This window comes from Lampetra planeri, chromosome 7 (genome assembly GCF_965212315.1).
Source record: "Lampetra planeri chromosome 7, kcLamPlan1.2.h2, whole genome shotgun sequence".
NCBI lineage: Eukaryota > Metazoa > Chordata > Hyperoartia > Petromyzontiformes > Petromyzontidae > Lampetra > Lampetra planeri.
The window spans coordinates 14,050,200-14,065,971 of record NC_136113.1 but is presented as its reverse complement, the minus strand read 5'-3'; the positions used below and the strand labels follow the sequence as shown (position 1 = coordinate 14,065,971).

The following is a 15,772-nucleotide window of genomic DNA, read 5'->3' as shown; positions in this document are numbered from 1 at the left end:
TATTGCTGTAGCGGACTCTGCTGCGCACAATGTATCCCCGCAGCATGAGGCTTATTTAATGTCGGTCACCAATCCGAACATGATACAGTCTCAAACCTGCTTAGCTTTTGAGACCTCGACGAGATCTAGTGAATTTCATGTGAATTGGTCACAAGAGTAGATTCATTATCCAGCGTGATATTAAGTTATTCGCCGACTAGCAGACAGAGAACGGGGAAGAGGTGGTGGCTATGTGTTATTTATCATTGATTTGAATGTCTGTTGTCAAGATCCATTCACATGTATTGCATACTTACTGGGGAGAGACAATATACGTGTAAATACTATAGTCTATTAAAGCCCAGAATGGGTCACATACATTCGAATAATACTTAATTTTGTATAAGCAGTGCTCCGTATTGCTCTTGACCAATTACTTCTCCCGAGTAAATACATATATATTAAACAAAAAAATGTAGAACCCTTTATCAATCCACTGCTGGGAGCAAGACGCTTCACGGCTTTCAGTCGCGCGTATGGTTTGACCATACTTCACCACACTCGGTCAGTGCAGGTTGGTGAAGGGACTGCCCAGGATCTATTTGGACACCATTCGCCGCTGTTATTAGCCGTCACTCGAAATTGAACCCAGGTCCCTGGTTTCCATGCTCAACATAATGTAACTGTAGATTTTTGTTACGCTTGTCTCAGCAATTCCGAACAAAGTGCACGATGTACTTTCACAAGCGCATTAACGAGCATGATGGTACATCGTTGGGCAAATCGTGAGGATTAAAATAAATCCCATGACATTTTCTGTAAAACTGCACAGTAGCTCACAAGGTATGACTCATTTGAGAATAATGTTATGATCGTGTGCGGACAGAATGTGCGGGAATTACATTTCAGGCATCGTAGAAGGATTTGATTAGTCATTGACATCTATAAAAAAAAATCAGCCGCTGTTATATATAAAAAAAAAGTAGGCACATTGTCTACACCTGCTCAAACGAGCAACGTGCCAAGGCTCATTTCAGATGGGGGCCCTCTGGCAGTTGTGGAAATTTCACATGTATGTTGTTAACTATGGGGGGGGGGCGGGAGGTGAGGGGGAACTCAACACTTAAATCAATAACACTGCCTGATTTAGCCGTGGACCAGGCATCTCACTCAGGTGGCCGGGTTCATAGTGCAGCGCGACTAGCATCTCCTGGCGCAGAATGCTGTCCGAGCTGGCGTGCGTAAGCGTACGCATGCTCACCAAACAACCGCAGGCGCGTGCGACTTTCCACATCCCCCCCCCCCGCCCCCCCCCCCCCCCCGATTGCTGTGCTGTGCTACACGTGTGACTGCATCCTCTGTTTTTCTTCCATCAGTACGACGATCGATCGCAGTCGACCGACTGGTCTGAGTGCAGCCGCACCTGCGGTGGAGGAATCATGTTCCGCCGGAGTCCGTGTCACTCTGGCAGGTGAGGGTGTGAGGCGTGTGCCTCCGGAGAAGGAAGTGTACAGTTCATCTTCTTTGGTTCTTTCGGTAAAGTCACGGAGATAGAAAAATAAAGTGAATAAAAAAGAAAGTGAATACAAAATAAAAATTATGAAAATAAAATAAAAACATGAATGTAGACTGTAGCCTGGTTCTTAATCGGAGTGAGTGTACTGGCATTCTATAATGTAGACTTATTTTTGGTTCTTTCAGTAATAAAAAAAAAGAACAAGTCTACATTATAGACTGCCAGTACGCTCACCGAGGTTAAGAAGCAGGCTACAGTCTACATTATAGACTGCCAGTACACTCACCCAGCTTAATAACCAGGCTACAGTCTACATTATAGACTGCCAGTACACTCACCGAGGTTAAGAAGCAGGCTACAGTCTACATTATAGACTGCCAGTACACTCACTTAGTTTAATAACCAGGCTACAGCCTACATTAGTGTTTTTTGTTTTTATTATTTAATTTAATTTTTTTCTCATTTTTATTTTTATTCACTTTATTTTTAGTTTTCTATCTACGTGACTTTACCGAAAGAACCAAAGAATATTAATTCCTGCAGTCACGAAAGTTTTAAGTAAAAATTTAAGTGTACAGTTGGCGAGGGGGAGATCACCGCCAAAGCTTGACATGGCTCATCGCACTCCGCTGCGCGATATTATTTAAATGTTTTAAAGAGACAAGTTTTTCATGTGATGTTGGGATGACAAGACACGTTATTTAGCTCATCTCATCTCACCGTATCATGACAAGATTGAAACATGTTTTCTTATTCCGCGAATGGCTTTATAATCGCAAAGAGTACAAGAATAAGCAATTTCAGCGCTTTGTCGATACCCCGTCTGGAAAATGCGCGATAATGATGTTATTATCACGATAGGAATGAAATATTTATTACAACCTCAGCACCCCACATCCAGATAAGGGCCGGTTCATGAAGGTTGGCCACTAATGTTAGCTGAGGCTAGGAGTCAGACGGGTTCACACTGCTCAGTATGTGCTACCACTACACAAACGCTCCGAGAACGATGTGCAATACCCCGAAAATCAACAGAAATTACCCTTCTCAAAGTGCAAGATTGTTTTTGAGAGGGCATGACCTGACTTTGAGAGTGGGGAAAAAACTTGTAATGAAGCGATTTGGTTGTGATTGCGATTGCTCGCCGGACACATCGGTTGAAGGATGGATGAAAGTACAGGGTTGTTTCATCATCATGCTCTTAGTTTTGATTGTCAAGTCAATTTTATTTTTGCTTGCACACGTGGGCAGCATTTCTGGCACAAATCTGCCACTCAAAGCGCCATCATCACATTAATGCTTAAACATAAACATTTTGTATTCTCTAAAATTAGGGAATGATTAGATACATACCATCTATGGTTGTTTAAAATATACAAAAAATATAAATCAAGTTTTGGTTGTGAATTAATTGTTGAAACACGTTGTGTCAATCATTCCCCGTATTACTCGAGAATGAAAACTAAGATAAGCATGAGCCTCTGATTGTATGAAAGGCAGGGTTGTTGGGATGCCCTGGAAGCTTGTCTATTATCATAATCAGTCTTGATCAGTCCACTGCTGGATGAAGGCCCCTCCAAACCGCCTCCACTTCTCGCGATCCTGCGATACAACAATCCATCCGGCACCTGTGCATAAACTGATTTAGTCACAGGAACTGAAGCAAGTCTATAGATACAACTATTTATTTCCTCTCAGTTTTAAATATTTTTTTTTGTGAATGGCCATATTGTAGGTAAATAATGGTTATTTGCAAAAGTGACTTTTCTTTTTTACTTAGGAGTCCCAAGAACACCTTTCAAGAAGGTCCTGCTTGTAGACATTGCACATCTTGCATGCTAAAGGAAATATATGGGTATTAGTGAAGAATGTTTAATATTAGCATGGATAGGCTGGCAACCTACTTGCCACACCGCCTCCCACTGACACCTTGCTGCCTCAGATTGCTCAAAGAGAATTGAGAAAGCTCAAACATGTGTATAGCAGTCAGACGTCATTCTTATTATGGGACACATTCACTTGGATTGTGTTAAGCAAATGTTGCAGATAACACCAATGCTTGGCGATGCCAGCTCCAAGGCATGGACACCTGGGGGCATTGGCACCGGTATACAGCAAATTAATTCATTTATTTCGTAAAACGAATCTTTCATTATTTTTGTGAACGCAGCATGCTTGATGACACACACGGTGGTGGGGCGGTGGGGGGGGGCAATTCTATGTTTGAACAAGTTGCTAGGAGTGTTGGTATTAGGTAACAAAAATATGTCACGGTGGTGAAAAATTGCATTCTTCTGGCTTAAGCATCACGGGTATGTTTTGTTTTTGGATGATTTTGAAATATCCTGAAATGTAATTGCGTATGCGGCCGGACAACATTGGAAATAACGCAGCCATCATCCCATCCTTACGTGGTCTCTTCCCCCCCCCCCCCCCAACTGTCAATCGTATATTTGTAGTGTTAAATCGGGCCGGTGTCCGAGAACGAAAAAAAAAGTCACACCGGCTAGCGATAGAGTTACGCCAGATAACGTATCGATCAGCCGATCGTCGATATAACGTGATCCACCGTCGCCACGCGTAGGACGACATATGAACATGGAATCGAGGCTTCCTCGTGCTTGACAAAGCGTCGCTTTCACCTGCCGCGTTTGGCTGCCCGCGAGCCTGCTTTATTCGAGCCCAGACATAGATTTGTTTTGCTCATTTGATGTGGAGGCTAAGCGTGGAATTTTATGGTTGAACGGAGACAGCCACAAAAATGCCACACCCAGCGCTTAGGCACATTCTTACATCCTTGAGCCATCTTAAATTGTGGTCTGGACGCTACGAGAATTTTCGTAAAAGAATATAATTCTCTTTGCTATCAAGCTACTTGTTACTCAGGCCGTCGTCACGTGCCAAGAATCTGTGCTGGCTTGCTCAGCCGCCCTCCTCGGTCTAATAGACTCTCGCCCCCATCATTGGCGGCTCTGTACATGTACAAGCTTAGTCAGTCCACTGCCGGATGAGGCTACAGTTGCCACCTGTCTTGCATTCCTTAGCATTGTCCTCTTTTTGAAGTAACTGTCCTTGAAAAGCTGTGAGCCGTCTCAGAAAAAAAAATGAACCGTCAAAGGTCCCGGGTTTTTGTCAGCTAAGTGCAGTTTTCCCCTCCGCCGGTCTCAGTTCTTTTTTGTCGTGCTCAGTGGTGGCACCCCTGAGATGAGGGTCTCGCCAACGCGGCGCGGGTCAAAGTGGTTATTTGGTCACACTCCACCACACTGATCAGCGTGGGTTGGTGAAGGTAAGGTGTGAGCACAGCACAGCAACACTGCTGCCCCACCAATGTAGCCCCGCAGCCTATATCACCTGCTTTTAGCCATGGTGATCGCCCATCCAAGCACTACCCAGGCTCAACTGTGCTTAATTTTCGAGGAACGAGAAGATGGGGTGCATTTCTGGCGATTGTGATCGTCGCAGTGGCAGCATAACGTCACACGATTTGGTATCTTCCTCCTCGTAGAGGCCTCCTGTACATTCGCAGGCCACACGCAGGCAACGTCACCCTGGGCCTCCTGGGCCAGACAAAGTGCACACAACCACGTCGCCGAACCTTTGCGCTCGAGTTCTCGTCATCAGAGTTTGCGAACGACTTTAGGAAGCGCGCAAACAGGACTCGTGACGGCGGGTCGTTGTTTGTTTTGGCAGTTGGCGTCCTTCGGTGCCCGAAGCTCACGGCCCCGCAGCGTGGGCGCTCGCCCAGCGAGTGACTCTGAAAACACTTCCCAGATGAATTCACAACCCTCCTTCGCCTTTCACTGCCAAAGAGGCGGCGCCCTCGGCCCCAAATGCGTGCTCACGCAGAGAGCACAAGAGAAGGCCGTGTACCGCCAACTTCTGGTGCTCTTTGTTTGGTCAAACCTTGGCACTGTGCCCCCTTTCCCCACCACCCCACGTCACCAGTCAAGTCCTTTTAAGAAATGTAACGCCTTTTTATAGGGGCGATAAATTCCTGCGGAGGATTTTCCCGTGTGTCAATGCATAGGCGGTGATTTTATGGAGCTGGTAACGTTTCTCTCTCGTTCCTTCGCAGGAACAATGTCGGCTCGCACTGCACGGGGTCAGAAAGGACGTACGCTTTGTGCAACACGGAGGTGAGGAGGGACATTCCGGTCGTGAGGATTGAAATAAAATAAATCCAAATCGGACGCGTTTGTGTGCCGCGCTTTGTGGAAGACTTTATTGCAGTTCTCGAGTGAGGAAAAGGATAGATGCGTTGTCAAAGGAAGGACAAAAGGGCCCTTCTAACAGTCCTTCAGGACCACAGGGGCATGCATTGCTTTATTTCACTGATGTGTTTTTGGCTCGGCGCATGAAAACATGAATCCAGTGGGTACAGTGGTTGGTATGGGCCCCGAGTGTGAGCAATGGAAAGTGGCCTCCTGGGTATTTTCCCTCTCTCTTCGTAGCCCAGCACCTGGGCCCCTCTCGACCCACGTGACACTGGGGCAGTTGCACCGCCTGCTTCATAGCGGCACCACTGAGTGGTAGTGGCTGGGTGCGGGGTGGCGATGGAAACGATTTCACTGTCAGGGGGTGGTGTTTTCCAATTCATGTTAAAAAGCACTCGATGAAGGAGCTCTATGGTAGTGCTTGCATCGACAAGAGAGAATAATCCTGGACTGTTCCCGCTGTTAGGTGGAAGGTATTTCCCCCCCGGTAGCAGTCTGTACTCCTTTACCTGGTTTACGATTCGTTTTTGTATTCAAATACGTTTCATTTAGTCACGTAAAAAGTGATTTGGAAAATCTATAGGCCAGGTGGAAATGTATATCTTTCCAAAATTAGTTGCCTACTCACAAACAGGATGAAAGCGAACTAGATCCTTTATACCCTTGGGTTCTTTTGGTAAAGTCACGTACATAGAAAAATAAATAATAGATCACGACGTTTCGATCGCAACAACAGCTTTCCATTGCTCATCGAAACGTCGTGATCTATTATTTATGTTTCTATCTACGTGACTTTACCGAAAGAACCAAAGAGTATGAATTCCTGCAGTCACGAAAGCTTCAAATCATGATACGACCCTTTTATATTTGATAAAATTTAATCGATTGAAGGAGACGATGAACACGTTCTACGATAAGACACAAACTACACGCAACGAATTCCATCAAGTCACAGAAGGTTACAATTGGGGAAGCCACCGTAAAAAAACTACGCGTAAATCACGGCAGTAGCCGTTGAAGAGAAACAATTCTGTTTTGGTGAACAGGACGTTGAGTCAACTCGCTAAAATACATGAACGGGAAATTCGACTTGAAAAAAATACACGAAATACTCTTAGGTTTTTTCGGTAAAGTCACGTAGGTAAAAAATTAAAATTAAAATCAATAAAAGTAGAATAAAAAATAAAATTAAAATCACGACGTTTCGGAGGCAACACAAGCTTCCGTCTTCAGGTGGAACCGTCACAGCACGATTGCTGTATCAAGCAAGAGGATCTGTATCTTACTTGATAAGAGGATCTGTATCTTACTTGATACAGCAATCGTGCTGTGACGGTTCCACCTGAAGACGGAAGCTTGTGTTGCCTCCGAAACGTCGTGATTTTTTATTTTATTTTATTTTTATTTTACTTTTATGAATTAATTTTTTTTACCTACGTGACTTTACCGAAAAAACCTAAGAATATTAATCCTTGCAGTCACGAAAGCTTCAAATCTAGATAACACGAAATATTCCACTTCTCAATGTCAGCCGTGTGAATGACCCCAGGTCACATCGCACCTGAACACGCGCACGAGTCAGAGCCCTCTTGTCAATCCACTGTTGGATTCAGACCACCCAGAGAGTGGAGATCTTGGCGGCTGATCGGGGGGAGGAGGGGGGGGGTGATTTGATCACAGAATTAATTGTAAAAATCTTGATTTATAATTTTGCCCCCTCTCTTCGTGTTCAAAATCAACCTTTTGCATTCCTCTTTGACAATGTATTCGGCTTTGCCGACCATTCCCTTGTTAACGACGGGCTGTTGTAGGTACAGTAAATATGAATGCATTGATTAACCACGTTTTTTTTCAATGTGTGTTTATAATGTCGTTAGTATATTTATGTATTAATAGCCATTGTTAAAATATCATCAAGTACGGTTTTTGGGTGAAAAAGGGTGACTTTCGATGCTGTCGGAACGAATTAAGCCTTTAACGCGTATTTCCTATGCTAGCTTAACGACCAAATCACTTAACGGCCAGTTTCATGGAACCAATTACCGTCGTTCAGAGGGATTCTACTGTAGGCCGTTGCCTGGCAAGTCAAAATATCTATTGTTGTACTGGTCTTCTATGTCCCCACATGTATGCTCCCTGTCTTCATCATCCTCCCGCACTGACCAGTGTGGTGAGGTCCGCTCAAATAGCCTCCAGGAGTCCCACGGTGCGGGGAGGTCGTCATCCAGCAGTGGATTATTGACAAAAGGGCTTCACATGCACACAGAGAGGGAGAGAGATAGCCACGGTCGTGGGCAGAAGGGGTAGAAGGCTACAAACGAGGGAGAATTCCTTTCTGTAACAAGGCAGTGCCTCGCGTGCCACTCCAGAATGTTTGTTTTTGTTTGGGTGAACAATTCTTCACCGTCTCTCCCCGCGTTCATTTAATCATCCAGTGCGGAAGACCCCGTCGCTAAAGTTGTGGCCGTGACCCCGAGGGGTCTGGTCCTCCTGCCTCTCGCCCCAGCAGCGAAAGCGGCGAGCTGCGTGACCTGTTCTGCGCCCCGACTTGTTACATTATTCACCCCGCAGACATAAATCTCGACACGGCTGACACTCTGCTGATGTTCCGGTTCAACATCAGGACTTTCCTCTTCTGCCTGCGACCGTGGCTATCTCTCTCTCTGTGTGCATGTGCAGCCCTTTTGTCAATAATCCACTGCTGGATGACGACCTCCCCGGACCGTGGGGGTCCTGGAGGCTGATGAAGACAGGGAGCATAGATGTGGGGACATAGGAGACCAGTACAACAATAGATGTTTTGCGGCACTGCCCTCTGCTGAAGATATTGCCCTGCAGCAGTCTGCTGTGCACCTGTTTTATGCACGATGGTCTGACGTGCAAGCACTCCCCCAAGTTCAGTCTCGCTTAGCTTCTGCGATGTGATGAGTGCACTCTGGGTAATTTGGTCATAGGCTTCTTCGTGATTTTGTCTGCCCATGCACTTCAACCATAATAGCATCGCAATTCTCTCTCTCGCCTGTAGCCTTTTACCCCTTGTTTTTTTTGTAAACTCCTCTTCACACTCTCTGAATTAGGCATGCTTCCCTTGTGTCTACAGTGCGCCTGTCACACTTTATACCAGGGGTCCTCAAACTACGGCCCGCGGGCCACATGCGGCCCACCGAGGGCATTTATCCGGCCCATGGTCACTAATTGGGCTGCGCTTGTGAGCACTAATTGGGCTGCGCTGGTGAGCACTAATTGGGCTGCGCTGGTGAGCACTCATTGGGCTGCGATCTGTGAACAAAACTGCAGGTGTAATTAACTTTTTAATGGCACCCGCACCAGTGTGAGCCTGGGGTAAAAGCGGAGTTCCCCCAATCAGACTGCATTGATGGGCAGTGCAGTCTGTATGTCTCTGTGTGGGCAAAGTTATTGCTGGTACTGTATATTGTTTTTGTAGCGCTGTATATATATTGGTATTTTACTAATAGCAATTTTGACTCCCTAGGACACAATGATGTCAAGAAAGAGAAAAATTTACTCGGAGTGTAGGATATTCAAAAAACAGTGGACTTATGATTACTTTTTCATGCAGTACAAGGAAAGAGCTGTGTGTCTGATATGCCAGAATATAATGTCTGTGTTCAAAGAATACAATTTACGTCGACACTATGAAACTCAACATAAAGATAAATATGATTGTTTGGTCGGAGAAGTGAGAAAAGATAAAATATTAAAACTGAAAAATACATTAACAACTCAGCAAAATACTTTTGTGAAGCAGAAGCAGCTAAATATTTCATCACTGCGAGCAAGTTTTCAAGTTGCCAAGCTAATAGCGTGCACTGGCAGACCATTCGTTGAGGGAGAATTTGTTCAAGAATGCCTTCTTCCTGTTGCCAAAGAGATGTGTCCAGAGAAGGCCGATTTATTTAGTACAGTGAGTCTTTCAGGACCTACAATTACACGGAGGATTGAAGAAATGGGAGACAATTTCCATCAGCATTTGCAAAACTCCAAAAAAAAACTTTCCTATTTTTCCTTGGCACTCGACGAAAGCAATGATGTTCGTGATTCTGCACAACTTCTAATTTTTATTCGTGGGACGAATGACTATTTCAAAGTCACAGAAGAGCTTGCTGCACTGCAAAGCATCAAAGGAACAACTATAGGAGAGGATATCTATGCAAAGGTTTGCCAAACTGTGAATGGTTTGGAGCTGAACTGGGCTAAACTAGCCAGTGTGACAACTGATGGTGCTCCTAGCATGGTGGGGTCTAAGAAAGGAGTAATTGCTCGCATTAACCAAGAGATGGACAAACATAACCATTCTCGTCCAATAGCCATACACTGCCTCATCCACCAACAAGCGCTGTGTAGTAAATTACTGAAGTGGGACTCTGTTAACTCATTAGAGCTCATGCACTAAACCACAGACAATTTCAGGAATTTCTGTCTGAGCTAAATGTTGACTATGAAGATGTTCTGTACCACACAGACGTCCGTTGGCTGAGTCGAGGGAGAGTTTTGAAACGTTTTTATGACTTACATCCACAGATTACAGCTTTTCTGTTTTCAAAAAACAAAGAAGTACCAGAGCTCAATGATGCAGAATGGAAATGGCACCTTGCCTTTCTGACAAATGTAACAGAGCTACTCAACAGTTTCAATGTGCAACTTCAAGGAAAGGGGAAGCTCATCTGTGATATGCAATCACATGTCAAAGCATTTGAAGTAAAATTAGGCCTCCTCATCAAACAAGTGAAGGAGGAAAACTTCTGCCATCTCCCCACAACTCAAAATCAGTTAGCGGAAAAACCATTGGTTGCATTCCCAAACAAAACATGTGTGGATTCACTGGAAAAATTGCAAAAGGAGTTCCAATTTAGATTTAAAGAGCTTCATCTCCATGAACAGGACATACAGCTTTTCCGTAACCCATTTTCTATTGACATTGAAAATGTGGATACAATTTACCAAATAGAACTGGCTGAACTGCATAATTGTGACTCTCTGAAAGACGCATTCAAGTCAAGCAGCCTTCATAATTTCTATGCATTTCTCCCCTCTGAGACATATCCTCATCTCAGGAACCATGCACTCAAAATGGCAACCATCTTTGGCAGCGCTTATGTCTGTGAACAAACTTATTCCAGAATGAAACATTTGAAATCTCCAACCAGATCTAGACTAACGGATGCACACTTGCATCACTTGTTACGACTAGCAGTGACAAATATGGAACCGGACATTGACCATCTCATTAGCCAAAAGCAGGCCCATAGTTCCCATTGAAATACTGGCAAGTTTGTTGATTTAACTTTACTTGTTCTTCATTTTAAATATTGTAATTGTTCCCGTTTTGTTTCTTCACTTCAAAATAAGATATATGCAGTGTGCATAGGAATTTGTTCATAGTTTTTTTTAACTATAGTCCGGCCCTCCAACGGTCTGAGGGACAGTGAACTGGCCCCCTGTTTAAAAAGTTTGAGGACCCCTGCTTTATACATTCAAAAGTGTGTCCTGGGTATAACGTTAAACTCTGTCCCATGATAGTGTCACCCAACACAAAAAACAATGCTGAGAGAGGAGAGGCAATGGGAAGCCACCTGGACCATCCTTCCTTCATCATGGCTCAAGAACCCGAGCAATGGTGATGAGTTGTGAGGTGAAGAGAGGCGAGGTGGATTGGGTAAGATGAAGGGAGCTTAAACTAAGGACCCGCCCTCGAGAAGATAACTCAAAAGAGAGGCAGAGAGAGAGACAATTCATCCAAGTGCAATGTTTTGTGTTATATAAATCTCACTGCACGCGTGCGTGTGTGTGTGTGTGCGGGGAGTGCTAAGAACCTGGTTATCAGAGTTTCATTCCCACTCACGCCCAACATCGCTGACAAATATAAAAAAAAATCGTTGCTGGTCCTCCGCCAGGTTTACTCAGCCATAAGTGAGTGCCTGGTGCGGAGTGTAAAACAGCGTCTCACAGTGGGAGCTCAAGGCGACCGAGCGTGGCGATGGCCACCAACCCCTTCATTCATAAGTTCTCACTAACAGCACTTTCCCCAACAGTCTGTTAAGGCTATACGGGGGATCTTTGTCTTTGTGGTGGTGCATACAGAGCTGTCCGGACGGCTCGCGCGAGCACCGCGAGGAGCAGTGCGCGCAGCACGAGCAGCGCGAGTTCGAGGGCCGAATGCACAAGTGGGTCCCGTACTACGGAGGTACGGCCACCGCACGCACGCGTCACATGCAGAGTCGTCGTGTGACCGTGAGATGAGAGTTGAGTGTGGTGGTGGGGGCAGGGGACATGATGGGGGTGCAGGTGGGGAGGAGAGGGCCGAATGCACAAGTGGGTCGCGTTCTACGGAGGTACGGCCACTGCACGCGCGCGTCACATACAGAGTCGTCGTGTGACCGTGAGATGAGAGTTGAGTGTGGTGGTGGGGGCAGGGGACATGATGGGGGTGCAGGTGGGGAGGAGAGGGCCGAATGCACAAGTGGGTCGCGTTCTACGGAGGTACGGCCACCGCACGCGCGCGTCACATGCAGAGTCGTCGTGTGAACCTGAGATGAAAGTTGCGTGTGGTGGTGGGGGAAGCAGACGTGGTAAGGGGGGGGGGGGTGTGCAGGTAGGGAGGAGAGGGCCTCGGAAAGAATCATCAGGCCTCAAAGGTGTCCTCCTCTGGCATTTCACCCCGGGCATCCAACTATTTTGGGGGGCCCTTTGATTGAGAATGCAATGCGTGAAGGTATTTCTTCGCTGTATTTTTTGACCCCGGGGGCCAATTCGAATATCGCTCGCCTCCTGACATTGGCCGTGGCAGGGGATCGATTCAGAAGTGTGCAGGTTGCTGGCGGTTTTGCGGTAGTCAATGTAAATTAGCATCGGGAAGGTCCTCCTGAAAACGGTGAGGGCGGAGTAGCCGTACCCCGAGGTGCGTCGGCGTTGGCTGGCCTCCTTTCACCATCTCCACGTCAGCTACAGCCGTTAATCTCCTCCATTAGCCTGCGAGATCGTTCCAGAATCAATAAAACCGATACCTCTAATGAATGCCTCCAGCGGAGAGTCTTGAGTTTAACGGCCTTATTATCGTTTTATTCAATCCCAGGAATGCTGTGGCATTTTTATTTGGTGAGTTTTGCGTCACCATGGTATTTTGGGGGTTCCTTTGTGGGCGCCTGTTGTGGTGTGCTGTATAACGCAGTGTGATGCAGTGGGGCGTGTAGGTGGAGCGCCGGTCTCTGCACTCCGCTATAAACCCAGAAATCTGTGTTCAATTTCCAGCGATAACAAACAACAGCGGTGAGTGATTGTTTGAATAGACTCTGGGCCCTCTCTACGCCAAACCCACACTGACTAGCGTGGTGAAGTATGGTCAAACAACCCCCATGAATGACAGGGAGTCAGGTGGACGTCATCCATTGACATGGGTTATTAATCATGGCTATCTCATAAAGCACGTGCACAGTAAATTGGTGTCACTTACATCTGTCATCGTCTCTCAGTGTGACGCCCTTTGGTTGCAGGGCTCGTAAAAACGCGACGACATTTTCGCGAACGGAACGCTTCTAGATTTGAAGCTTTCGTGACTGCAAGGATTCATATTCTTAGATTTTTTTCGGTAAAGTCACGTAGGTAAAACATTTTAATTAATAAAAGTAAAATAAAAATCACGACGTTTCGGAGGCAACACAAGCTTCCGTCTTCAGGTGGAACCGTCACAGCACGATAGTTGTATCAAGTGAGAGAAATTCCAAGAAACAGTATTTGTATATATACTGGTTGAGGGTGGGAGGAGCCAAGGTAGGCCCTGAATACAGCAGTCGTGCTGTGACTGTTCCACCTGAAGACGGATGCCTCCGAAACGTCGTGATTTGTATTTAATTTTTATTTTACTTTTATTAATTTTTATTTTTTACCTACGTGACTTTACCGAAAAAACCCTAAGAATATGAAAAATGGAACGCTTCACAAAGGATGGAACGCAAATGTTAGGAAGGCGTTACATAATCCAGCGAAATGTAATGCGTACCTTTTCTCTTCTTCTTCCTTATTTCATACACGTTGCCCCTGTGTTGTGCGCATGCCCCCTCGCCCACCCGCTCGCGACCAGCCCACAATAAATGCGAGCTGAACTGCATGGTGCGCGGTCACAACTTCTTCGTGCGCCAAGCAGAGGCCGTGGCGGACGGCACGCCCTGCGAGCCGGGCGGCCGAGATGTGTGCGTGCAAGGGGTGTGCCGGGTAAGGAGGTCATCCCCCCCCCCTCCATCCATTGGGCCCCCAAATAAGGCCCCCCCTCCCCCCCACACTCCCCCATCCAACAGCTCTCCATGCTCGAGCACAATCGCAATCTTTTATTTATTCTGGAGATATCCGACGAGCTGCAAAGCTCTGTTTCTTTTACAGATGTCTGGTAAGGCGGTGGGTCAGAAAGTTACAACAATGCACAATACAAATAAAACCCTTTCCGAGTGCAAAGTATAGGGAAGGGAAGCACATAGCCATAAATAAGTAAATGAAAACAACATCATTTTTTTTATTTTACCAGGTCAAGTCTATTGAGTGAATAATTATTTTTCAGAAGCGACCTGGCAACAAATGGTAGCATCAACATTAACAGCAATAATTAATCAATACATTGCTGGATCAAGGCTCCGCCAAGCTACTTTTTCAGGAAGTTAACTGTTTTTATGCATGGAAAAACTCTTAAACGCCATTCATCATCATCATTCGAACTGCGTTTTGTGTTTAGTTTGTTGTCCTTCCCCCGCACATCCGATTAGCACGGTTGGCTACGTACGGTGCGAATGAAGTTCAACATACACACGTAGCCATGATCTATGCATTGTTGGGTACAGGTCTCTCTAAGTCGTCACCATCGCTCAAGGTCGTGTCATGCAGTGATCCGCTTGGCACTCGCAAACGAGCCGATTCCATCACTCCATCTCCATGGTGGATGTAGCCACAAAAGCGTTCTCTCTGTTGGCAGCCACTCCCATTGTTTGTATTGCCCACCAGTCAGTGTCCCTTCAAGAGATGGGTCTTGTCCAAGAGATGTGTCTTGTCCAAGAGCTGTATCCTGTCCAAGACCGCTTACTTTTCTTCAGTCAATTACAACGTCTCCATCTTCTCTCTCCACGTGTTCCTCTTTCCGCCTCTCGATGTGATTCCAAGCACGCGCCTCTCAACATCGTTGGATAAACACCGCCCCCCCCCACCCATTCCATATTGTTCATGCGAGGTTGTTTGACCTTACTTTACCACGCTGGTCAGTGCCAGTTGCTGAAGGAGGTTGACTCGGATCAAGTTCAGATTTCACACTCCTCCCAATCGATAGTCCTGAGTGTAAATGCAAGCTTAATCCTAAATATGAATGAACAATTGTCAAGCACTTTTATAATTGTTATTCATAGGGTTCTAATAATTCAACCGCAAACTAATTAAACCACATGCTATTTAAAACCACAGCCTAATTGAAACCAGAGACTTATTGAAAAGGCCAACATTGTGTAACGCTAACCTCAGGCTACAATGTAAGTGCTTCACATGTATATCCAAGCACAGTTACAAAATGTTAATGTGCTTTGCCAATTCGCACTTAAGAATGATTTTCATTTCGTATCGCGGGGAATCCAACAACAATGTTGATATGTTAATGTCGGGGTTGGTGGGTTGACAGCAGTAGTCGAGCAAATACCTAAAACGCTGCTGGTGAATCATCGAAGCTGGCGGTGGTGTTACGAAGTGGCCCTTGGTTTGGGATTGGTGTCCGCAGTTGCACTGTGGGCCGTTATTCATCGTCCATTGGTGTAGGAGACGGACACAAAGTGCCACGTGATGTTCTGATGCGGTTCAGCACAGGCGATTGTTTGCAGGGCAAGTTGAAACTGAGAGGGTCTGCTGCAGAGTCGTCAATTGAGCGTGCGTTAGATGCGTTGCTCTCCGCTGAGCCTCAGGGTCGAGTCAGGGCACTTTGAGAGCTGCTTCAGCGTTGTAGCCAGTTCCAAGTGTTTACACAATGAACCTACACATTTAACCAAACCGCATTAAGACCCAACCGTGTTCCTATAGTTTT

The 15,772-nt window shown here is 45.9% G+C and overlaps 1 protein-coding gene across 2 annotated transcripts in view; it reads left to right on the top strand.

The window, feature by feature from the left end:
• Window positions 1-15,772, top strand: part of LOC144720031 (papilin-like) — a 52,703-nt gene that overhangs the window by 4,537 nt on the left and 32,394 nt on the right. For both annotated transcript variants that reach the window (XM_078596458.1, XM_078596457.1), the window contains exons 3-6: window positions 1,356-1,450; window positions 5,571-5,631; window positions 11,812-11,914; window positions 13,808-13,938. In XM_078596458.1, coding sequence (XP_078452584.1) covers window positions 1,356-1,450; window positions 5,571-5,631; window positions 11,812-11,914; window positions 13,808-13,938 — 390 coding nt within the window. The remainder of the gene's footprint in view (window positions 1-1,355; window positions 1,451-5,570; window positions 5,632-11,811; window positions 11,915-13,807; window positions 13,939-15,772) is intronic.